This window comes from Lycium barbarum, chromosome 8 (assembly GCF_019175385.1).
Source record: "Lycium barbarum isolate Lr01 chromosome 8, ASM1917538v2, whole genome shotgun sequence".
In the NCBI taxonomy this organism is placed as follows: domain Eukaryota; kingdom Viridiplantae; phylum Streptophyta; class Magnoliopsida; order Solanales; family Solanaceae; genus Lycium; species Lycium barbarum.
The window spans coordinates 64,294,655-64,319,251 of NC_083344.1; the positions used below are offsets into that span (position 1 = coordinate 64,294,655).

The 24,597-nt window shown below is 37.0% G+C and overlaps 1 protein-coding gene and 1 long non-coding RNA gene across 3 annotated transcripts; one reads left to right on the forward strand and one right to left on the reverse strand.

Annotated features, from left to right (window-relative positions):
- Positions 1 to 5,572: 5,572 nt before the first annotated feature.
- Positions 5,573 to 17,053, reverse strand: LOC132605091 (uncharacterized). Its single transcript, XR_009569025.1, has 3 exons — positions 16,866 to 17,053; positions 16,356 to 16,419; positions 5,573 to 5,827 (listed from the first exon to the last, which is right to left on the reverse strand). It is a non-coding gene; the product is annotated as an uncharacterized LOC132605091 (long non-coding RNA).
- A 1,517-nt stretch (positions 17,054 to 18,570) lies between these two features.
- On the forward strand, positions 18,571 to 24,375 carry LOC132605092 (uncharacterized). 2 transcript variants are annotated; one of them, XR_009569026.1, is made up of 3 exons: positions 18,571 to 18,997; positions 19,244 to 19,437; positions 24,166 to 24,375. XR_009569026.1 is itself a non-coding variant. In XM_060318365.1 (3 exons), the coding sequence occupies exons 1-3, from the start codon at positions 18,872 to 18,874 to the stop codon at positions 24,214 to 24,216; spliced, it is 357 nt and encodes a 118-aa protein (XP_060174348.1). In that variant the 5' UTR covers positions 18,571 to 18,871; the 3' UTR covers positions 24,217 to 24,375. The 2 variants fall into 2 exon arrangements, 1 of the variants encoding a protein (XP_060174348.1); XM_060318365.1 differs by having other exon boundaries at positions 19,258 to 19,437.
- Positions 24,376 to 24,597: the final 222 nt, after the last annotated feature.

The window sequence follows — 24,597 nt, forward strand, 5'->3', positions numbered from 1 at the left end:
ATTTGAAGAAACTGGAACATTTTTTTATTTTTTATTTTATATATATATATATATATATATATATATATATATTTTTTTCATAAAAAAGGTTCCAAAGTTGTAATTCAATCTATGATTCTTTTGCCATTCCCCTTTAAGACCTTCTAATCAATCTTTGAGAATGCCAAATCAGCGTGCCACGACTTTGGTGTTGTATACAACGCTTTATTTGAATGCAAACGAGGAAAGAAAAAATGAGAGAGTCTTACTAGTGAAAACCCTCACAGGCACTATAAGGCGATAATGAGTTCAAAATAAAAAATAAAAAAATGAGAGAGTCTTATTGGTGAAAACCCTCACGGGCACTATAAGACGATTGTAAGTTTAAATAATAAATAAAAAAAAATGATGAGAGAGTCTTATTGGTGAAAACCATCAAGGGCACTATAAGATGATTGTAAGTTGAGAAAGGTCGGTTGGTAAAGACCCGCACAGGGAACCATTGATCGAATGAGTTTCTTCTATTCCGGCATAAACACGATTTACGTAGAAAGCTCGGTTTCCGATTGAAGGGTACCATATTTTGAGATTTAGACAGCTCAGATGGATCAAGCGTCCAGTCCAAAATGCATGTCATGATACATTGAAGTCGGCATATACATCCAGATAAGTCTCTTCCCTCTTTCCCCAAAAGGGACACCTTTTTGTTTAAACATAACTCCTTTTATTTTTTTTAATTTTGTCATTTTCTTCTCCTTATCTCTAGTATTGTTCTCTGAGTCCCTTTCGGTATAATCTTGCGTCAAATTCAAGAGCAAAGAAAAGGCTGCAAAATTGACTATAGTTTCCTAGCGGTACAGAGCAATGACTATTGGGCACGCACCGCATCGGCAACGGCATAAATCCATTCGTGATCTATCCAGGAAAGTGAATTGCCCGAAAAGCAAAGCATTATTTCGAGGTACTAGGGTGAAGGATCACCACAACAAAAAATCGCTCTAAGAATAAGATCGATTACACCACATACGCAAAATGATACGGGGTACAAAATAGTCAAGGTGAGCATTGAAAGATCATGGTCTCTCGAAAGCAAAGATAGTTTCTAAGCAATCTGGTCGATCACTATCATCCTCGTTTTTCGTAAAGTGGGATGGGCTTTAAGACAATTTCCACAGCGAGTGAAGGCCACAAACCGACCACCATTTTAAGACTAACAAATTTTTCTTTGTTGAAAACAGGGGCGAAGAAATTTAAGAAAACAGTTCTTAAAAATTGATGGACGCCATAAAGTAAGTTCTCAAATGTTTTTTTTCCTTTGATACGCATATAATCATGTTATTATTGATTGCATTTTATGGAACAAAAACCCTTATTTATTTTCATGTCTTCACAGGGTACGACATTCCCTGGTTGCATTTTAGGGAACAAAAATCCCTGCTTTTCTCATATTTTCAGGTTGACTACCTCAGAATACAGTCACGTATTTCAATTTCAGGTTGACTACCTCACAATACAGTCACGTATTTTAAATTCCAGGTTGACTACCTCAAAATAAAGTCATGTTTTTAAATTTCAGGTTGATTACTTCATAATACAGTCGCGTATTTAAATTTCAGGTTGACTACCTCAGAATACAGTCATGTTTTTAAATTTCAGGTTGACTACCTCAAAATAAAGTCATGTTTTTAAATTTCAGATTGACTACCTCAGAATACAGTCACGTTTTTAAATTTCAGGTTGACTACCTCAGAATACAGTCACGTATTTAAATTTTAGGTTGACTACCTCAAAATACAGTCACGTGTTTTAAATTCCAGGTTGACTACCTCAGAATACAGTCACGTTTTTAAATTTCAGGTTGACTACCTCCAAATAAAGTCATATTTTCAGGTTGACTACCTCAGAATACAGTCACGTTTTTAAATTTCAGGTTGACTACCTCAAAATACAGTCACGTATTTTTAAATTTCAGGTTGACTACCTCCAAATAAAGTCATATTTTCAGGTTGACTACCTCAGAATACAGTCACGTTTTTAAATTTCAGGTTGACTATCTCAAAATACAGTCACGTATTTTAAATTCTAGGTTGACTACATCAGAATACTGTCACGTATTTAAATTTCAGGTTGACTACCTCAGAATACAGTCACGTTTTTAAATTTCAGGTTGACTACCTCAGAATACAGTCACGTATTTAAATTTTAGGTTGACTACCTCAAAATACAGTCACGTGTTTTAAATTTCAGGTTGACTACCTTATAATACAATCACGTTTTTATATTTCAAGTTGACTACCTCAGAATACAGTCACGTATTTAAAGTTTAGGTTGACTACCTCAAAATACAGTCACGTATTTTAAATTCCAGGTTGACTACCTCAGAATACAGTCCCAGGTGGTTCATGATTTTGCTAACACTCACAAAATTTTCCTGGTACAAACTGGGACAAAAAATATTTGTTCGTTTTTGTTTGTCTTTGATGGCTTGCAGATTCTCCCGTGAAGCACAGAATTGATATTCAAGAATGAAGTTCCATCATTGGTCAGAGATAAGAAAAATGCTCAATCGTAAGGATAGTTAGAGTCGGCTTTGACATATAAAGCAACCTAACATCTCAAAATTCATCTTCTCAGCCTCTAATCAAGAAACAAGCATCCAAGAATATTCTGCGAACTGTTACTTGGAAGATAATCAACAATTCACTCCAAGTTGCAATTTCAAGTCACAAATTCTAACTTCAAGATCATACTTTGAGATCAAGGTACCCACCGAAAGAAGGTGAGGTGATAACTGAAGATGCAAGTGAAGGTCTAAAGGAAGATTCAAGACAAGTATAGTAAATAGGATCTTGTATTTCCTTTCTTCTTTTGTTGTATTTTTCATTTCTTTAATGTAATAACAGGAGCCACGAACCGAAACCTCGAAGGGACCTCACTCGATCATCCAACTCATCATTCCATCCTTTTACCCACTTGAACTACACGTGACCTGATTCCCTTATAACCCGGGATATGTAGGATGCCCAAAACCAGGACTCGGTCACATCCTGTTCTTTTATTTCTTTTCGTCTTTCAAATAATAGTCAGGTCAAAAATCAGTCACAGTGTTCACATCTTTACCTGAAAACTCTTCATGTTTCCAAGCAAAGAGGGACATTCTGTAAACACCTAATTTTTGACCGAACATAAGTTTTACACCCTATTTAGTTTTTAAATATTTCTTTTAGGTCTAGATTAGACATCTTGATTTTTATGTCAATTTTAGTTAGTTTTATTTTAAAAATTGAGAACTTTAAAAATAGAGTCACATTTTAAAATAAATCTTGTTTTCATTTTTATTTAAGAGAAAAGAAATTTGAAAATATATATATATATATATATATAAATATTTTTTCCTTCTAATTTGGGTTTAATAAATAAGCTAGTGATTTTACTATTCTTTGACTATGAACTACCTATTTAATTTTTGCTATATTTCATTGGTCTATAAATGATTAGCTAATTTCATATTTTGTATACTTTTATTTTTGTTAAAAAGAAAAGAGAAAAAAATTATAAATAAAAAAAAAAAAAGGCAAGTAAACTTCCCAACTCCCCACTCCCTCACGTCCCATTTTTTTTTCTCTCATGTAACACACACACTCACACACGACATGCACAGCACACACGCACGACACACACAACACAGATAAAAAGAAAGAAAAAAGGAACAGAAGGGAGAAAAGAAAGAAAGAAAACGTAGGATGAGAAAAAAGGAGAACATCAGGAGCAGTAGAGAAAAACACATCAGGAACAGTAGAGAAAAACACATCAGAAGCAGTAGAGAAAAAAAACCCAGAGAAAATAGTAAAAATAGAGCAAAACAGTGAGCAACAAAAAATATAGAGAGGAAAAATACTTAGAGCAATGTAGGTGTTTCGAAAAGGTTTTATTCGAGTACGAGGTTTTCGTTTGAGGTATCCGCCGAGTTCAAAGGTTTTCCGATTGAGCTTCGTTTAGTCATCTAAGATCGCTGTTTTGATTTGCATAGACATTTGAGGTTCAATTTCAATCTTATTCTCATTTGTTCAACAACTCCTTTATTAAATATATACATATGAAGTTATTTCTTTGTACGTGAATATGCATGTTGGTTTGCAACTGAGTGTTGAAATCCACCTTTACACTGTTAACTCTAAAATCTCTCAATTGCTTTATATAATTTATGTAAAGTGTTTGGCATTTTTTTTTTTTTTTGTATATTGAAATTATGAGGTATTTGTTGGGTTGATACGTTAATTTTTTTCTGCGTTTATTACTGTGGGGTGTGATGATGAAGTTTTTATTTTAAAATGTGTCATTAATGGCAAAAGAAGGTATAATAGGATTTGAGACTAAATTTGTTTTGTATTCGCTAGTGGACCGAATAGTTACTTTAATTGTTTTTTTTTTGTTTTTGTTTTTAAAAAACATAAGAGATACTTGTATTGGATTAGTTGACCCCACATTTGTTCACTATGAAATGATTTAAGGACATTAACGTTTTTTTTTTGTTTTAAAAATAAATAAAGAAGAATTAGTACAAAAGATGTATGCAGATAAAGATTGAGATTTAGGTGAAGAATTAACTAGTATAACGATTGCTGCTTTGTTTCGTAGTTTATCTAGGCTATCCATCAAAGTCATGTAGTTAAGAAACTAAAAAAAAAAAAAAAAAAAAAAAGAACAGCTGCTACTCAGCTTTGGGTCATTGGATTTCTCTTGGATGATTTGTATGTATACGTTGATGCATCATTACATACTTTTATCTGTAATCGTCATTAGCCATGCGTGGAGGGTTTGAACCAATTTGTACTTAAGTTTAATTTGCGTTAGAACAATATTTGGTCTGATAATGTTGCCAACATCCATATTAAGGCCTAACTCAATTAATTATGATGCGTTTGAGCGAGATGGGATATGAATTTATTCAAGACCCATTGCAAACTCGAAAAGAAAAGAGTAGTAAAAACATTGGTAAGGGAGTGAGATAAGTGGCGAATTGGCTTCAAAACCCATTGTAAAAGAATGGAAAAGGGACCAAATAATCATCATGTTTTAAGCAAAGGAGAATAGGCTCAAAATTCTAGGTGCGATACACAAGTTAAGGTCGCGTTTACGCGTCTTGACCGATGTATGTCGAGGCTGAGGTCGCAACTACGCGTCTTAGTTAAGATTAATAAAAGTTCAACAATATTTAAGCGAATCATAGGCATAACTAATAAATACATGTTATCCAAGAATTAATTTTAGCCAGATATAAGCCGATAAAGCGACCGTGCTAGAACCACGGGACTTGGGGAATGCCTACTACCTTCTCCCCGGTCAACAGAATTCCTTACCCGATCTTTTGTTTCGCAGACCAATAAATAAAGAGTCAACTTTCCTTTTGATTAGGGATTCAATAAGGTGACTTGGAACACCAAAACTCAATTCCAAGTGGCGACTCTGTAATAAATAAATAATCCCTTCTCAAAATGTCACTTTAATTGGAAAAACCCTTTTTAAATAAAAACAAATCAAATTTATTTATGAAAAAAAGGGGGTGTGACACCTGTCTCTTGAGAAGCCACAGCTAACTAAAACATAACAAATTATGTAAGTCGATAAGGCTGCCACTATACACGGGAATATCCAAAACGAACTACATCTGCATAGCTGACCAAACCGTATATACACAACCCACATATGTCTACAGACCTCTACGAGTATAAAAAGGTCTATGACAAAGGATCTATACCAAAATGACTCAAGCTCCAGAACAATGGAGCTCTCCAAGCAGCTGAGTAGCAGTCCTAAGCTGGAGGATCACCAAACTGAGTATTTGTACCTGCGGGCATGAAACGCCGCCACCGAAGAAAGGGGGTCAGTACGGAAAATGTACTGAGTATGTAAAGCATGAAGTACAGTAAGGAAGATCATGACTGAGTAAAAAATGTCATGAAACAAATATGATAATCAAGGAATACCAAAGCATTTGTACCTTATGAAATGAGTCATGCATATATATATATATAATATACTGTATCTGGCCCAGTATGGGACTCGGTGAATGAAGTCATATACATATATACCGTATCTGGCACTCTAGTGAGGGACTCGGTGAAATAATCATATATATACCGTACCCGGATACATACCCAGCCCGAGACTCGATGAAATGATGTAATAACGTTATGCACGAATAGATTATCAAGAGCAACCATATACAAACTAAATCATCATCTGAGACTCAATAGAATAATTAGAATGAACCAACACTTAGAATCAAAGACAACTATCGTGTCAAGTACCACTGAGAACTAGAATTCATTGGAGTCATGTATGTTCGTCGTTCGTCCTCTTTATGTAATTCATGCCAAAAAAAAGGGTAACTTTACACACCTTGAAGCTTATCTATTCGCTCAACTTCTACTTCTCGACCTCGCAAATCTACAATCAAGGGAATTCATACTATCGTTAGGCTCGTTATCAAATGCTTATCCTAAGCCTTTAAATTAACTCTTTCTAGGATCTGCCGAAATTTCGGCAGCATCTCCCCTATTTATATCCCTAGCCTGAAATCACAGTTACCACCAACCAACAACAACAACAACAAAAAACATCATCACTAACATCAACATACTCCATAAGACACCTCATATGATATTTATCCGATTTTCAACCAACTACTCCGTTATACGGCTATCTAATCGCTCTATTCCCGTAGTAAACCAAGATGAGCATTACTAGTAAAATATTCATACCTTTCTCCCAATAATATTATTATATCTTCACTATCTCCCACTTTGAACTGAGCCAAACGCGTTGTTATATGATTTTGTAATCGCAATTGTACGTTGCCTGGACCGAAATTCGGGAATTATACTTGATCCTGGCTAAAATTTGATGTTGAGAGGTGTGGGAGGTTTTTCAGAATTTTGGGGGTGTTTTTGGGTGTTTTGGATGAAGAAGGAGGGGTAAGCCCCCCTTATATAGAGTTCTAGAATCTGCCCAAACCGACCTAAAATTTGGTTAGCGCGTTCGCAGTGCCATCGGGCGTTCGCGCTGGCTTATTTTTTCTGCCTGCGCGTTTGTTAAGTAAAAAGTTCATAACTTGTGATAATGATTTTGTGTGAGGGCGCATGACCTATGGTTGGAATGCTAATTCAGTTATCTACAACTTTGATTTTTGGTATGACTCCAAATTCCAAACGTATCATGATGTGCGTTTTGGCCTCTCCATGGCAGATCATCCGAAAACGTATCCTTAAATCACCCTTTTGGAGGACTTATGCCCATATTTGGCTTAAGGGCCCTTCTTAAGACTTTCTCAACTTCCCATGTACTACTTTTATAATTTTTCATATGTCCTTTATAAAACCCCGACATGTGGGCCCCACCTTAGCTTACGGTTACGAGGGCTTTCATCATGTAACGTATGAACTAATTTACACCATACGGTCTCCAAATGTCATATGTATTCTTATACTCAAATCATATAATCTTCATCCCTGACCCGAGCCTAAAATTTTCTCAGCGCCTTCGCGCCCTGTGGTGGTGCGTTTACGCTGGGTTGGCCTTTGGCCTCCTGCGCGTTCGCACCACTCCCCGGCGCGTTCGCGCATGCTAATTTCCTGGCCTGCCATCCCAACTTGTAATGTCCATATCTCCTTACCCCAATGTCCTATTGAGGAGCAGTCTGTTGTGTTGGAACTGAACTTCATGAACTTCACTCTGCGCTTTTGCGTTGTCTCAAAACTCGTCATGTTCCAAAAGATATCCTTCCAAATACTTCTCATACATGATCGTAAGCCCTTATAACCATAAAATAAGCGCATATCACTTCAGATCGCAATTAAAACAACTAACACCTAACGAACCTCAACGTCCAAAACAACGAGGTGTAACATTCTTCCCCCCTTTGAAAACATTCGTCCTCGAATGTTGTAGTTTACAACCCACAACACCTCCGTTGGTTCATTTCCTTCCTCTTAGAATCCGATCGTCGTACCTTTATGCTATACATTTATCAGTCCTGTTCGCTCTTAACTTTTTTATTGGACTCATCTATGCACTCCATCACCTCTTTGTTCTTATATGCCTAATCAAGTATCAACTCATATCCCACTCTCGTTCCATTTCCCTTATCGTAGCCTTGGCTTGCCATTCCATAACCGCTCGGCGTCTTGCAAGTGCTCCCTTTTTCCCATTCCTTGTTTCCTTATTAGTGGGCAGCTCCCTTGCTCAAATACGGTGCCCTTTTTACGCTTACTCCTTCGGTGCCATCTCGGATTATTCCTTCTTGTATCCGTTGATTTTTGACACACACTGTATTGACTCCTTGTATTTCATCAGTCAGGCTCTCTAATCCTTTACATCCCCATCACAGCTGCTTTCACACTGATACCCCAAATATTTGCTCAATCTCTTCTTTATGGCTAGTAAATATAACGGTTATGTTCCTCGAGCTATCCTTCCCAACTCCCTTCCAAAATCAATCATAACAATATCCCACAATGCATATGTACATACTGTTTCCTCACCATTTTCATTATTCTCAGATGCATATCGATTGGAACAACCTATAATCCGAGTTCAACTAATTCTATAGCTCACCACATCTTCTAATTCCTACCAAAACTTTTCCCCTAATTTCCTTTCCCCTACCTCACGATATGATTCCAGAAGCATAGGGCTATATAAATTCTTACTTCATTACGACTTTCTTGCAACGTAATTATATTTATCCTCAATTTCCGTGTACAGGAGGTTACCTCGTCAGTTATTATTCTCCATTAGCTTTCCAGCGTACCCTTCTTACTATTGTAGTCGGGCACAATTTCACATTGATTGTTTCGGTAGTTCCAATAGTATATGCTCTCCTATTTAGTGTAATTAGTGATCCGAGAGGTGCTTCCTAATATCCGGTGATATGGTCGAACAACGATCTTCCTTTCTTTGGAAATCGCCAAACTGCTAACTGTTACTCCTTTTGCTACCGTTGTTATCACTTCCCTGTCGTCCTTCCCATTATCCTCTGTGAAGTTATTTTGGAGACCTTCCTTATTATCTTTATTACTCTTTAGATTACGGCGGGCCTAGAAATATCACATCTCACGTCCGCATGAAGTATTTCTTGATCCATCGTAGTTTTTTTCTCTTTTTTTTTTCACAACTTCATGTGGTTTGCTTATCTTTAATTCATTTCTGCTCCCTATTAATACCTTCTTGATATGCCATTACGTCTCGAATCTTGGCCTCTTTAAGCTAACATCCGTCTTTCTTTGGAATTTTGACAATGCTATACCTCCCTTCGGAATTAGATCTGCTTTTCCCCCCTTTTTAAGAGTGTTATTATACACTAGTAACTTCCGAATATCAATAGTCACCGGCTAACCCTAATGATCTTCCAACTCTTTTGGTCCCTTATAATACCAGAGTCCTTTCATCGTATAGCTTGACTTATTTTCTTTTCTGCTAATCGAGGCTTTGCATGTAAACAAGGCACTTATGCATTACCGATCCATCCTCACCACCTCCCTTAAGGCCCTTCTACTTCTACCTTTTATGACTGAAATCCATAGGTTAATGGGGACATTGGAATCTACCAAAACATTTACTCCTTTTGTCCCTCGTCCTCCTCCACAACTATTATCACTGGAAGTTTTCTTACTCTGAGTTTCTAGTTTCACCCTACGTTTACAATGTACCATTGGAAGTTAATATGCTACACTCTTCCACTTCCACTATCAATCCCTTTTACTCACTTAGTTCACTTATCCGAAATTTTCGTTGACTACTTATTTGCATCCCATCTATGCATTATAGTTCTTCCAGTGTTCTGCCATTTCTTGTTCGTGTCGTGAAATCCTTGCAAATATGCCCTCTTCTTTCTTCTCCTTCCTGCCGCCAAGGATAGTCCATACTCATAAATATTCCCTATACATCCTTCTATTTCCTTTATAATTAAATCTCGGTGTTTCTTATCTTCATCCTATGTCGTTGATTATGCGATTATCCTTATAAACATGTGATTATCCTCATCCTTACTACCTCCCGGTTAGCTTTGTTAGTTCATTATCCTCTCTCTTGTCCTTGGTAATTGCTCAATTTTCCTTTTCTTCCCTTCTTCTTCTCTCCTCTCCCTTTGACCAACCCATTAGTGCACCTTTCCTTCTTTCCTTCTCAAACCTTCCTTGAGTTCCTTCTTCCTCGAACGCCCTTCTCCACTTGTTATTTTATAGTATTGACCCTGAAGTTTGTAAAATATTCCTTTAAACATGCAAATATGTTCTATTATTAAATCATCTTTTAGGAAAGCTTCTCTGTTTCTAAGGCAACCATGTTGGTATAACTACACATTTATCCCTTTATATACCTCTCTAGAGCTAAAAATCTCTTAGTATCGTTGCAAGGCCTGATCATTCTCTCTCTTACTTTACATCCGTATTTGTGATTACTATCCTTTAGTCCCACTTATCGAAGTCTATTTTCTGACCCCACGCATTCATCTTTTGTTTCACACTACCATACTTTATCCCTTTCGCATGCCTACCTTCGAATTTTTATCCAAATAGTTTCTTGTCTTGCCCGTCGTCTCTCTTGGAAGCTTCACTCACCCCCCGTTTCTTACACTTTATTTTGTATATACTTATTTCCTTCCTTTCCCTGATGTTATTGCATTAGGACTTTCCAACTCTAACCTGTGGTGAAAATATCATCAACTTACCTTGTAACATCCTATCACTTGAACTTCACTACCCTGTTCGATTGATGTCTTCAGTATACCGCAACGTCGGTTGCTGGGACACATATACCGGTTGGCGCAGCCACATATGGGATGTCATACACACACACACACACACACACACACACACACACACACATATATATATATATATATATATATATCTTTACTAACGCCTCGCTTACAAAGTACTTCCCAATACTATTCGAACTTATCCTAATTCTAGAGCTGTGATGCACTTTCTTTCTCTTTGTCGGTCTAGTCCGCCTCATCCTTCGCGATCTTTTAGAGTTTCCAACCACTTCGTATACTCCAATCTCCCTTAAGTTACTCTAATTTCTCATCTGTCCCTTATGTCTGACTTTGTAGGACTCTTAGTACACTTCCCAGGGGTCACCCATCCTAGTATTTCTCTCACCCAAGCACGCTTAACCTTGAAACTCTAATGAAATCTGGTGCGTTAGTGCTGGTATAATCGCATACACCTTATTGCATGACCTTCCTCACATAACCTAGAACAAGTTGAAGTTTTAACATATTCCAAAACATTCTCGTAATGCATCTCCCTCTGAATTAGAAAGGATCTCTTACTCTGCCGATTAAGCAAATGCTATTTTGGCCTTTTCAATCCTCAATATTCACCTTTCATCTATGTATATGACTACCTTCCATCCTAGATTTCAAGATTCCCAATGGTGGCGACAACACCTTAATTGCAGTTACCTCCAATACTTAAGTCACTGATCCCCTTTAGGATTTCCGCTAATCACTATTCAGTATTACCCTGAAGTAATTACATACGCATATAGGAAATTCCAATAAAAACTCATATACCTGTAATCGACCTGCCCTGGGCTCGGTCTGGAAGGCTATATAGTGAGGTGTCCTCTCCATTATCCTCCCACCACCGGCTCGTCTAGCCATTCTTGTCTCTCTCATCTTTATCAATCTGTGCTTACCTACAGGAAAAGGGGTAAGAAGCAATATCTCCTATACTCTGGCTCTATCGCACGATCTAAAGTAAGAAGGAAAGATGACATCCTAAATGCCCTGTATCTTCCTGTTTATAGATGTGGTTTACCACACACCGATAAACAAGACTCTACTAGACACGGTCTGTAGACACTCTGAGGATAAACTGCTCTGATACCACTTTTGTCACGACCCAAACCGATGGGCTATGACTAGTGCCCGAACTGGACACCCATATACGAACCTGCTAAATATAATCAGACCGAAACTAAAAAAAAATATGGCAATCTATAAAAGCACTCTATATACTCATCATGTAATACATCAAAAAGAACCTGTCTCTTGAGAAGCAACAGCTAACCAAAACATAACAAATTATGCAAGCCAATAAGGCTGCCACTATACACGATATATCCAAAACGAACTACATCTGCATAGCTAACCAAACCGTATATACACAACCCACATATGTCTACAGACCTCTACGAGTATAACAAGGCTTATGTCAAAGGATCTGTACCAAAATGACTCAAGCTCTGGAACAATAGAGCTCTCTAAGTAGCTGAGTAGCAGTCCTAAGCTGGAGGATCACCAAACTTAGTATCTGTACCAGCGGGCATGAAACGCAGCCCCCGAAGAAAGGGGGTTAGTAAGGAAAATGTACTGAGTATGTAAAGCATGAAGTACATTAAGGAAGATCATGACTGAGTAAAAGATGTCAGGAGACAAATATGATAATCAAGGAATTCCAAAGCATCTGTACCTTATGAAATGAGTCATGCATATATATATATATATGTATAAAATATACCATAACCGGCCCAGTATGGGACTCGGTGAATGAAGTCATATACATATATACCGTACCCGGCCCTCTAAGGAGGGACTCGATGAAATAATCATATGTATACTGTACCCGGCCCTCTAGTGAGGGAGTCGGTGAAATAATCATATATATACCGTACCCGGCCCTCTAGTGAGGGACTTGGTGAAATAATCATATATATACCGTACTCGGCTCTCTAGTAAGGGACTCGATGAACAATGCAATGAAACTGTGCACGAATATGTACCCGGCCCGAGACTCGGTGAAATGATGTAATAACGTTATGCACAAATAGAATATTAGGAGAAACCATATACAAACTAAATCATCATCTGAGACTCAATAGAATAATTAGAATGAACCAACAACCACCACCACCACCACCAACAACAACAACAACAACATCATCACTAACATCAACATACTCCATATGACACCTCATATGATATTTATCCGATTTTTCAACCAACTACTCCGTTATATGACTATCTAATTGCTCTATTCCCGTAGTAAACCAAGATGAGCATTAATAGTAAAAGATTCATACCTTTCTCCTAATAATATTATTATATCTTCACTTTCTCCCACCTTGAACTGAGCCAAACGCGTTGTTATACGATTTTGTAATCGCAACTGTACGCTGCCTGGATCGGAATTCGGGAATTATACTTGATCCGGGCTAAAATTGATGTTGAGAGGTGTGGGAGGTTTTTCAGAATTTTTGGGGTGTTTTTGGGTGTTTTGGATGAAGAAGGAGGGATAAGCCCCCCTTATATAGAGTTCCAGAATCTGCCCAAACCGACCTAAAATTTGGTCAGCGCGTTCGCGGTGCCTTCGGGCGGTTGCACTGGCTTTTTTTTTTTCTACCTGCGCGTTCGTTTAGTAAAAAGTTCATAACTTGTGATACTGATGTCGTGTGAGGGCGCACGACCTATAGTTGGAAAGCTAATTCAATTATCTACAACTTTCATTTTTTGTGTGACTCCAAATTCCAAACATATCATGGCGTGCATTTTGGCCTCTCCATGGCAGATCAGCCGAAAACGTATCCTTAAATCACCCTTTTGGAGGGCTTATGCCAATATTTGGCTGAAGGGCCCTTCTTAAGACTTGCTCAACCTCCCATGTACTACTCTTATAATTTTTCATATGTCCTTTATAAAACCCCGACATGTGGGCCCCACATTAGCTTACGGTTACGAGGGCTTTTTCATCAAGTAACGTATGAACTAATTTACACCATACGGTCTCCAAATGTCATATATATTCTTATACTCAAATCATATAATCTTAATCCCTGACCCGAGCCTAAAATTTTCTCCGCGCCTTCGCGCCCTTTGGTGGTGCGTTTACGCTGAGTTGGCCCTTGGCCTCCTGCGAGTTCACGCCACTCCCCGGCGCGTTCGCGCAGGCTATTTTCGTGATCTGCCATCCCAACTTGTAACGTCCATATCTCCTTACCCCAATGTCCTATTGAGGAGCGGTCTGTTGTGTTAGAACTGAACTTCATGAACGTCACTCTGGGCTTTTGCGTTCTCTCGACCATAAAATAAGCGCACATCACTTCAGATCGCAATTAAAACAACTAACACCTAACGAACCTCAACGTCCAAAACAACGAGATGTAACAGTTTCTTTGATGTTTTTAGTCCATGTGGGTGGGTATGTTTAATTGAGTTTCTATTTCATCAAATGGAGTATATTTTAGAATTATATGGCATATATGTATTTATTACACAAAATTTTCTTTTAATAAGTCTCAGTTTTAGATGCTTTCTATTCCATATTTCCATTTTTTCCTTGATTGCATGAAACAACCTTGGCCGCATCCTTGCATGAAACCTGTTGGACCAGAGGCCCAACTACCTTCTTTCATCGAGTCCGATAGGGGGAAGAAAGGGAAGATAAATTATTTGAAGGCACGACTATGAGTGAAAATAGTCTATTGGTGGGCTTGGGTATGCCCACCAGCCTGAACTATCTTCCTTTATTTTCCTTCTATATCTGTTTATGTATATATATATATATACTTGCAAAAACTCTTGCAAAAAAATATTGAAATCCTATGCATGTGTAGAAGTTAGGAATTCAATGTTTAGTGTTTTAGGAAGTCGCTAAACCCTTTATTAAAAAACTGGGATAACGATCAATTTTCGCGTGACGAATCAAAACTTAGCTTGATTTTGAATTTCTCAAATTAGTTTTAAATGACACAGTTAGTGGTAAAGAATGCAAGAAAAAATGGGATTTTGGTTAAAGTTCAAAAAAGGGGGGAGCAATGTCTAATGGTTCTTCAAAATGGTTAAGTAAATGAAATTTTGGGCTATCATCCGTGATTTTAAAAAGGCAAGTTGTTTGACATTTTCTTGGAGCTAAAGCTGTGTTTTAGTAAATTCTTTTGCAAACTCAAGGAACCGTTTCTTAACCTAGGTTAGACGTTCTGAAAGATAAAGATTTTGTACATTTTTGAAGCTGGAAATGGGCTTTGAACTTAACAAAAAATCTCATAAAAAATAATGACTGATTTGGGCCTGGAAGCCCAAAGCCAAATGGACTGAAAACAAAGGGAAATACACTTGGACCAAAATTGAGGTATGATCGACTTTGGGACATGGAATACGGTTGGACCTTATGGGCTTCAAAGAGATAAAATTTGGACTTAAAGAGACTTTCTTTTTTTACATATACCTATATATATGTATAAATATAAGAGAATACTCCATATTTTCTTATAAAAAATAAAAACCCGTAAGAACTAAACTCATCTTGTTAGGACTAGTATAGTAGCGAATCTACTTGGGAGAAATCCCGAGTGTGTCCTAGTCCGGTAATAAAGTGAGTTGAATACTTACATGGATTTTCCAAACCCAAAAACCTCTTTTTTAAGGGGATTTTTTGCCAAATTTTTCCTTGAAGTTATGATATGGATATGAATGACATTTTTTTGTGGAAAATCAAAACATTTGTAAAGAAATAAGTACATTAATCACACATTGAAGCTCGTAGGTCAACTGTATTCTACGGATCTTTAATACTAGGGTGCGTAAAACCTTCCCTAGGGGATCACCAGAACCCTTACCTCGAACTTTAGTACCGAAGATTTCTCTTTTGCTTGAAAAATCTTTTATCTGGTTTTCCGATTTTTCCTTTAATAAATTAGGTGACCACTCTAAAACATTAAAATCCAATTAGAGCACCAACAACCTCATAATAACTTTTATGCCTTATCCGCGTAAAAGCGAACAGTAACGACATGTATACTAACTAATATCAAATATCTAAACCAATCTCAATAAATGACCAAAGCAAGTAGGAACAGACATAAGAGGTGGATTCACACTTAGCTTGTTTCCAACTTAATACTAAATAGGTACTTGGCTAATCAAAACACAAATAAAAAACATTATCTAAGCTATATAGTACTTAAGCAGAAAGTTGGGCCTAAAGAACATGATATCCCAAACTGAGATCTTCAACAGTTGAACATGAGAAATATACTAAGATCTCTAAACTCATACTAAACAAACATATAGACTTAATAACAAACTAAGAAACTACATTAACATCTAAAACTCAAGCTAAACAAATATATAGAATTAGTAATAAACCAAGCAGCTATATTAGCATTTAAAATAGCATTTAAAACTCAGGCTAAACAAACATATAGACTTAATAATAAACTAAGCAGCTATATTAACATTTAAAACTCAAGCTAAAAAAACATATAGACTTAATAATAAACTAAGAAGCTACATTAACATTTAAAACTAACACATAACCATCAAATAAATGCATAAATTACTAAAAATGAATAAAAGGAAGAACCATTACCTTTCTTTTGCGCAGCCCTTGTCGAGAATGGAATTAGAAGCCTTCCTTGCTCCACCAACTCAATCTCAGCCACACAAGAACAAAGAAAACTAGTTTAAAATTTTTACTAAAGCAAAATAATCAAAGGTCTTAGCTAAAATAGCAAAAACCCTAGGTAATTCGACCCTTTTTTGAGTATATCAGTGTATATCTCCATTCGAGTCTCTTCTAAAATGTGAATTGGGGGGTTCTTTATATAGAACCCCCAATTTTGAGAAATCCTAGTCCTCAATCGATGTGGGACTAGGCACAAAATGAGGTTGGTTCTCTTTCAATCCATATTCTACGGTGAGGATTGAAGTCAAATGAACATGGAGGGTCAGATTTGAGGGGGTTCTCAAGGGATCCTTTGGTTTCGGATGAACCAATGGGATTTGAGGATTAAAAGTTGCCTCAAGACAAAATCCATTAAGAATTTGTACTAGTTTGGCCCAGAAATTAACAGAAAAAAGAAAAGAGGAAGTACAATACTGTGTTTGGGGTTGAACCTTGCCGGAAATAGGTGAGAAATGGCAGAGCAATAAATGCTCTTGCCATTCTCGGCCATGCAGCAGTCCATACTACCATGTGGTTCCTTACTTTTGCCGTTTCCAGCATATATGAAGCGAGGAGAGAGAAACAACTTGGGGGCAGAGCTTAGGGTTTCGGGTGAAACCCTAACCCTTGAAGACAAATGAGACCATGGCCTGTTTGGTCTTTATTTTTTTTGAAATAAAGGGGCACTTGGGCTGGGCCTGGTCCTTATGGACTAGGCTCGGCTGCAAGAAAAGAAAGGGGAGGGGGCCCAAGCCGATATACATGTATACATATGTGTATACATGGGTATACATGTATATTCGTGTATACTCGTGTATACACATATATATAAGGAGGGATAAAAAACGCAATTTAAATAGATAGTAAAAATCAAAGCATGTTAATTAGTGAAACACTTTAATTATGGCCTAAATTTAAACAATTAACCTATTGGTTTAAATTAAAGGCACGGCCAAATCATGAAAGGGACTTTAATTGCAAAATTGCCTAAATTGAACTGAAACATGAAATTGGCTATTTTTATTATGGCCATAATTAGCTAATCAATTGGTCATTTCAATTGTTGCTGCAATTAATCACACAATAAGCAATTTATAAGTATAACCACAATTAAACAGTTAATTAATTAGGATTAATCTAAAAATTGCAAGAAATGCAAATTGATTATGCAGGGATTTAAAATTTTGAGAGGTAAAATGATTATTTATTTAAATAATCAAGTTTTCTTGAATTAAACAGAGTAAAATACTTATCAATTTGATACTTGATAATTTTAACAAATAATTATTTTAAGTTATTTTCCGATTAAGCTTGACAAATACTTTAACATAAATAGTAAAATATGTAAATTACTTTTAAATGACTTAATATATATTTGAAGTTGTTTTGCCAAATGAAATGGCAAAACATTATTGAAATAATTTTGTAAAAATCATTTTGATTTATAAAAATACATATTTCACTCCGTTTGAGATCCAAGAACCCTTTGTTATCAGTCCATTTGGCTTTAGGCTTCCAGGCCCAAATCAGTCATCATTTTGATTTATAAAAATACATATTTCAACAATAGGAACAACAAATGACAAGTAGACATTAGGCTCCTAAATGTTTAAGCATCTACATGAACTAACGGTTTGTATTTTAGCGATGATTCTTGGTCCTATCAACCCACTAATGCCTATACGTGGTTCTGGTTACTGCCTGAACTAGACGTTCCCCCTCTGCCCTTGGAATTCATCAGTTTATAAGAAGGAAATAAGGGAAATTTAATAGGCAATTGGAGGGTTCGTGACGTATTACTGACTTACCTCATATGAATAAGGACAACCTACGAGGGAACTTTACTATCGGGACAACATACATTAGAACTTCAACAATAATGAGAATAGATTTATCGCATCGCACAATACTACTCACATGATCTTATTCTTATAAAAAACTTGGAGTGGTCATAATGAGATCTTCCATATCGGCTGACCTCCGAGCTTCATTCCGTCCGGCCAGTAACCCATACTTACCCCGCTTCCCCCGGCCTGTATTTTCGGAGACTGTGAGTGAGGCAAACCTTCCGACCGATCACATGAACTTAGCTAGTATCACTTAATCGCTGGCTCATGCCTGACCTGTCCCTATTTCCACGTGTCTTCACCTGAATCGGCCACCTGGCAATTCCATATTTTACCCCATACATTATCCTAATTTATTTTCGTTCCCACCCTCTTTCTCTTTCTCTCCTGTTTGTTCTGAAAGCATTTGCACACTTTACGTTATTTAACAGTTAAAAATTACCCATTCCATCTTCAAAATAACCAATTTCATCCAAGTTTTTGTAGGAGTTTCCCCATGTAGAATTTGCATGTTTATTCATTTTCTTTCTTAAGATCAAGTTTGTTCGCCGATTTTGACTAGTAATCCTCTTTAGAAATCGAAGAAAACAACCCATGATTGCAATGCTATGTACAGGATCACGGCTTTTTTTCCTTCTCATTTTCTCTTCCATTCTTTTTCCATGCACCCTTGGAGGATCTGAGTCTAATTTTCTTTTATCTAAACACCACCAATTTCAGGTACTCAACTTCCTTTTTCCCCTCGATCGATGATATTCAATAAAATTATTGTAACAATACAAAAATTATATTAGGATGGTCCCTACGTAACAATGATCTGCCCAAATCCAGAAATAGGAGTAAGCAAAATTTAGGACAAAAAAAAGAAGAACTGTCAATGTTTAAAGTATTATTTGTTCATCTTTTTATAATTTTATTATTATTCTATTTGTTGGGATTTTTATGTTTTGGTTTGGGAATGATTAGCTGAATTTTAAAAGGGGGAGAATGAACATAATGCGGTCCACTCTTGGGGTACAAAAAGAATTCTTGCTGAAAGTCCGAATTGTCAGCCTTCATCACTTATCTTGGCTGCCAACAGAACACACAGAAAAGATCCTCTCAATGATTACAACAAATATAGCGGTGGATGCAACATCAGTGAGCCCCATTACTGGGCTGTAAGTACTCAAACTTTTACTTTTGTTTCGAAATTACTACAAGTGAATTTGGTATATATATTGTATTTGAGTTGAGGGAGATTACATATTTGGAATACCACCTTCTAAATGGTATTATCCAACTTTTGAATGTTCAGTTAGAACTTATATGAACATGCATAGGGAAAAGATATCTATGATAAAATATTATGCATGCATCTGTATAACTTCCTAGTCATTATTTTTGGAAATGTATGTCTAGTCCTCTTCTTAATGTTGAAACCTTTAGGAAGGTTTTAATTATTTGTATATAATGTAAACTATTAATTGATTTAAAATTCTAAATATGTTCTTTGAATAGACATATTTTACCTACTACGTCAGCCATATTTGGTGGAAACTTTATGAAGATGGAAATGTGGTACTCAATTTAGATATAGACGTCAAAGCTTATGATATAGTGTCATGACCCTTTCTCTGTGAGATTATGAGCAAAATGGGATTCAGTGAGACCTAGATTGATATTATGTTCAAACACGTCTCTAATAACTGGTACTCTCATGTAATCGAAGGTACTAGACACTTTAATCTGAGATGGGGTTAGAGACAAGGAGACCCCAGCTCACCCTGTCTCTTAATCTTGAGTGCTGAGTTTCTTTCCAAAAGCTCAATGGTATTTATTGACCATGATACATGAATTACAAGCAGGAAATAAACTCAGGATTAGTTAGAATCCACGTCAGCAGTTTGTTAGCTGAATTAGTTAGGAATTAATTGAATTAGCTAAAGGCGGGAAAGTTAGTTACAAATTTGTTAGGACTCCATTTTACGTTATAGCTATAAGTAGTTGTGATATGTCGAATTGTATTTATTCATTACTCTTGATTCTTAATACAAGAACTCTATTCTTTTCTTACATTTCCTTTCTTTCCATCAAATTAGCATCTTACCCTAATTTTTGCTATTGAATTCTTGTTTTAGCTGTTGAATACTCGAGTTCTAAACTGAATTCCTGTTATTCTGTTAACATTGGTATTAGAGACCGCCCCTTCAAACCGTCGTGCCTTGGATGGTGATGCCGGTATGACAGTGATCGCCCCAAGCTAGTAATGTCTAGCGCATAGCTGTTGAGGACAACGGATGCGGAGCGTGGTAGTGTGTTATGTCCAACATCGGTACTGGTATGTGCTTGTTGTGGGCTTATATAGCCTTGGGCTATCCCACCTTAATAGCTAGCTTCTAGATGTGGTTCTCCCTAGTTTATAACATTAGTATCAGAGCTATCTGATTCTCGACATCAATGGCTAAAGGAACTAGGTCAAATAGTGAGCAGATGTCACGACCAAAACTGGAGGGCCATGACGGGCACCCGGGCCCTACATGCCGAGCACCGCTAAACATGTTTTCCTATTATGATCATAAACAAGAATGGACCTCAGGGTCACCAGATGAAAGTCGGCTAAATCATATGAGAAATATACTAAGAAAGGGATGAGCCCAAGAACACATACTCTGCAGCTATGCTGGTCAAAATCTGTGCAAGCCGACAAGGCCACCGTGAAATACTATACAACAAATGTTATATCCCGCATTTCGTGCAATCGGACAATTCAAGACAATCGCGGGAAGATAACAAGTAAGGCCATATTTTATTTTGTTTGGTACGTGAGTTGCTTATGAAAAGTCTAGAAGTGGAAATATGGAGAAAGGTGAAGGGAAAATTTGGAAGTTGGAAAAATGTTGCATAAATTCAAAGAATTTGCCAAGAATACAAAGTGGGCTTGACATATTTTTTTGTAAAGAAATGGAAGGCCCAACCGGCCATGCATAGGGTCCAAGCCCACATTGAACTAAATTTGGTCAATAAATAAGATGACTAAGTCATCTTTATCTCATAATCTCTAGAATTTTCAAGAAAAGAAGAACAAAACAAAGAAGGAGAAAACCCTCAAGGCCTTCGACCATAGTAAAATTTCCAAGGAAAAATTGATAAAAATTCTTTCAAAAATCATTTTCTACCAAGTAGAGGGTGCTTAACAAGGTGGAGTTGTTGTTGGAGCAAGAAAGACTCATTATCATACAAGTTGCCAAGGTATAGGCAAGTGAGAAGTTGAAGAAGAAAGGTGAGTTTTGATCTTGTTTTATGTGTTATACATGGTTTATATGTGTTGTAGTATGCTAAAATGAATGAAATTCATGAAGGAGAGGAATATAGTATATGGCCGTGTATATATATATATATGTGTAGGAGTCATGCTTCAATTATTTTAATTAATGTTTGGTTGTTATTGTTGTGGATGATATGTGGAAAATGGAAGTTTAATGAGTTTGGAGAGATTGTAGTGGTGTATGCATGTTGTGGCCGTGAGTTGTGGCATGTATATGTGGCCGTGTATACATGATGTATGGTCGTGTATATTGGTGAGTTATGAAAGAATAATGAGCAAGTTATATCTAGTGTTTTGGTTGTTGTGTTGTAGATTTTATATTGCATATTGCAAGTAAAGACTTGATAAGTTTGGTAAAGTATTGGTAATTGGAAGATTATGTATATTGAAGAATAATGTTTTTGCATGGATAGTATGTAATGATATTGGTATGATGTCGTTGGAATATATACTATAAGGTTGTTATCGTGTTCATTGGAGTCGGAAGGTTTTGAAGAAAGTAATAAATTGAAATCATGCATCTTGGATGAAATATGTGAATTGCTAGTGCGATTGTTGATTATGTTAATAGTTTGGCCGGGTTTGAATTCCCGGATTGTGTTGGTTGAGAATTTGGCTATGTTGAATGTTGAGGATGGTGTATGTACAGAGGCGATGCTGCCGAAATTTCGGTAGCAAAGTGTTTCCTTAAGATTCTAACTCTAAGTATGCTAATGAGAGTTTTAGGTAAAAATGACCAATTTGCAGATTTCGACGAGATTGCAACGTGAATTTGGAATAGCTAAAGGAGCGGAAAGAGGTATGTAAGGCTTCACCCTTCTTTCTATGGCATGTCTTAGTTGTAATAAGTTGGGTACGAGCCTCGGGGACAACTCGGTTTCCCGGAATCCGCACCTAAAGTTTTCCACTTTTTGTTCATTAGAATTGAACTAGAAAGTGTGCCAATTGTTGGAAAAACCTCCTACACCCTTAGAACTTGTACAAATGGGACCCGATTACCCTAGAACCCTCACAAGTAACGTTACGACATGTATCATATACAAATAGTATACGCTACCTCATCCGGCCCGAGGTGGGCCCATTACTCTCGGATTTTCCTTATAGTCTTGTTGTACTTACTAGAAGTTGAATCCAAGGGAATCTTTTGATCCCGATTTCGTTACCAAATGATAAGTACTATAAGTACTCCAACGAGGAGACCTCCATGATGATAATGATAACAATGATGTTAGACAAGAGGATATGCCAATGATAAGTACTACCGGAACGATCCTATGACTAAGATTTATAAGCTAAGTATTCTATGTGAATATGAAAGTGATAAACTAATTCTTGAATCTTATTTATATCCCCTAGCTATGGCTTTATTTTCTAAAGACTCCCAAACCTATGAACTGTCATCTACGACGCCCATGATTTCATTCTACGTTTACTTTATTACTATTCTCCGTTGACCATCTCACCTTAAATTGTTCGTCCCTACGAGGTGAGACAAGAGCGATCACGAGTATTCCATAATGTAATCGGAGGTCACCGACCTTACGTCACTCCGATGGCTACATGATTTTTCCTTGGGCTCCCTTGTGTGCTTATATGATATATATGTATAAAACATGTATATGTATATAAGATATGTATAAGTATATAAAATATGTATATGTATATAAGATAAGTAAAGGTATATAAGACATGTATATGTATACAAGCTATGTATATGAATACAAAAATATGTGTACATATAAAAGATGTGTATATGCATACAGAGTACATATATGCAAGCTATGTATATGAACCTGGGCTGGGGGGAAGGGATACATGGGGGAATGGGAAGGGAAATATGTTTCACTGCCACCTGATCAGCTGGCTTATCATCCCGGACGCGCGGTGCCCGGACGCGGGATATACGGGTGAGCCGGTGCGTATCTACATCGGCGCTATGTGGGTGAGCCGACATTGTTCGGTGCTATGATATGACCTACCATGTCATGACCAGACATGCTATGCTATGATATGACACGATACGCTATGAAACGCGATGCTATGATAAGAAATGCTATGACAAGCTATGCTATGACATGATATGCTATGATATGCTATGATATGCCATGACATGACATGCTTTGATACGATAAGCTATGCTATGATATGACAGGCCATGCTATGATATGATAAGCTATGCTATGATATGACAAGCTATGCTGTGACATGATACGCTAGGATATAATTCTTTCATGACATGATATGCTATGATATGATATGATACGACATGCTATGATAGTGCAGAATGTAATATGATAAAAACATAACATGATTTAAACCCCATTTTCCATGTTTATGAAAAAGAAATGTTTCAAAGAAAAAAAAAAGAGAAAAGAAAGGACAAGCCTACATGACAGCCAGCCTGAAAAGGGGCCTCCCTAAGTGCAGGTTACTTTCTTACCTCGTTGTACGTCCTACGACTCCATGATACTATTAATTGTACTCTATGTCACTACTTGTATTATCTTCCATGCCTTACATACTCGGTACATTATTCGTACTGACGTCCCTTCTTTTGGACGCTGCGTTTCATGCCGCGCAGGTCAACAGACAGGTGGACGTGATCCTTAGAAGCCCTACCAGCCGCACTTGACAGCGCTCCAGTTGTTTCGGAGCCTCACCTCAGCGGTACTATTTTGTGTATGTATATTCGGGCCCGACAGTACTCGGCCCTCTCTATGTATAAGTATACTATGTCTAGAGGCTCGTAGACAGATATGTACAGTCAGTCAGGTATGGTTAGATATATGGTGTTTTGGCATGGTTTTTGTATAAATTGATAACGAAGTTTACTAGTTTATGTTCATAATAACGCTGCTAATGTTAATGTTCATTGATGTTCAAAAATAAAACATGGCACTGTTTATACGGCTTGATAAGAGCTAAAGGTAAAACGATAGACAAGGGGTGCTCGGTTCAGGTATCGGGTACTCGTCACGGCCCCTAGTCGGGTCGTGACAGAAGTGGTATCAGA

Coding starts and splice junctions, on each gene's coding strand:
- LOC132605092 (XM_060318365.1), top strand. CDS start 18,872: ATGATTGCAATGCTATGTACAGGATCACGGCTTTTTTTCCTTCTCATT. Junction 18,998..19,257: donor CTAAACACCACCAATTTCAG/GTACTCAACTTC, acceptor GAATTTTAAAAG/GGGGAGAATGAACATAATGC. Junction 19,438..24,165: donor GTGAGCCCCATTACTGGGCT/GTAAGTACTCAA, acceptor CATGCCGCGCAG/GTCAACAGACAGGTGGACGT.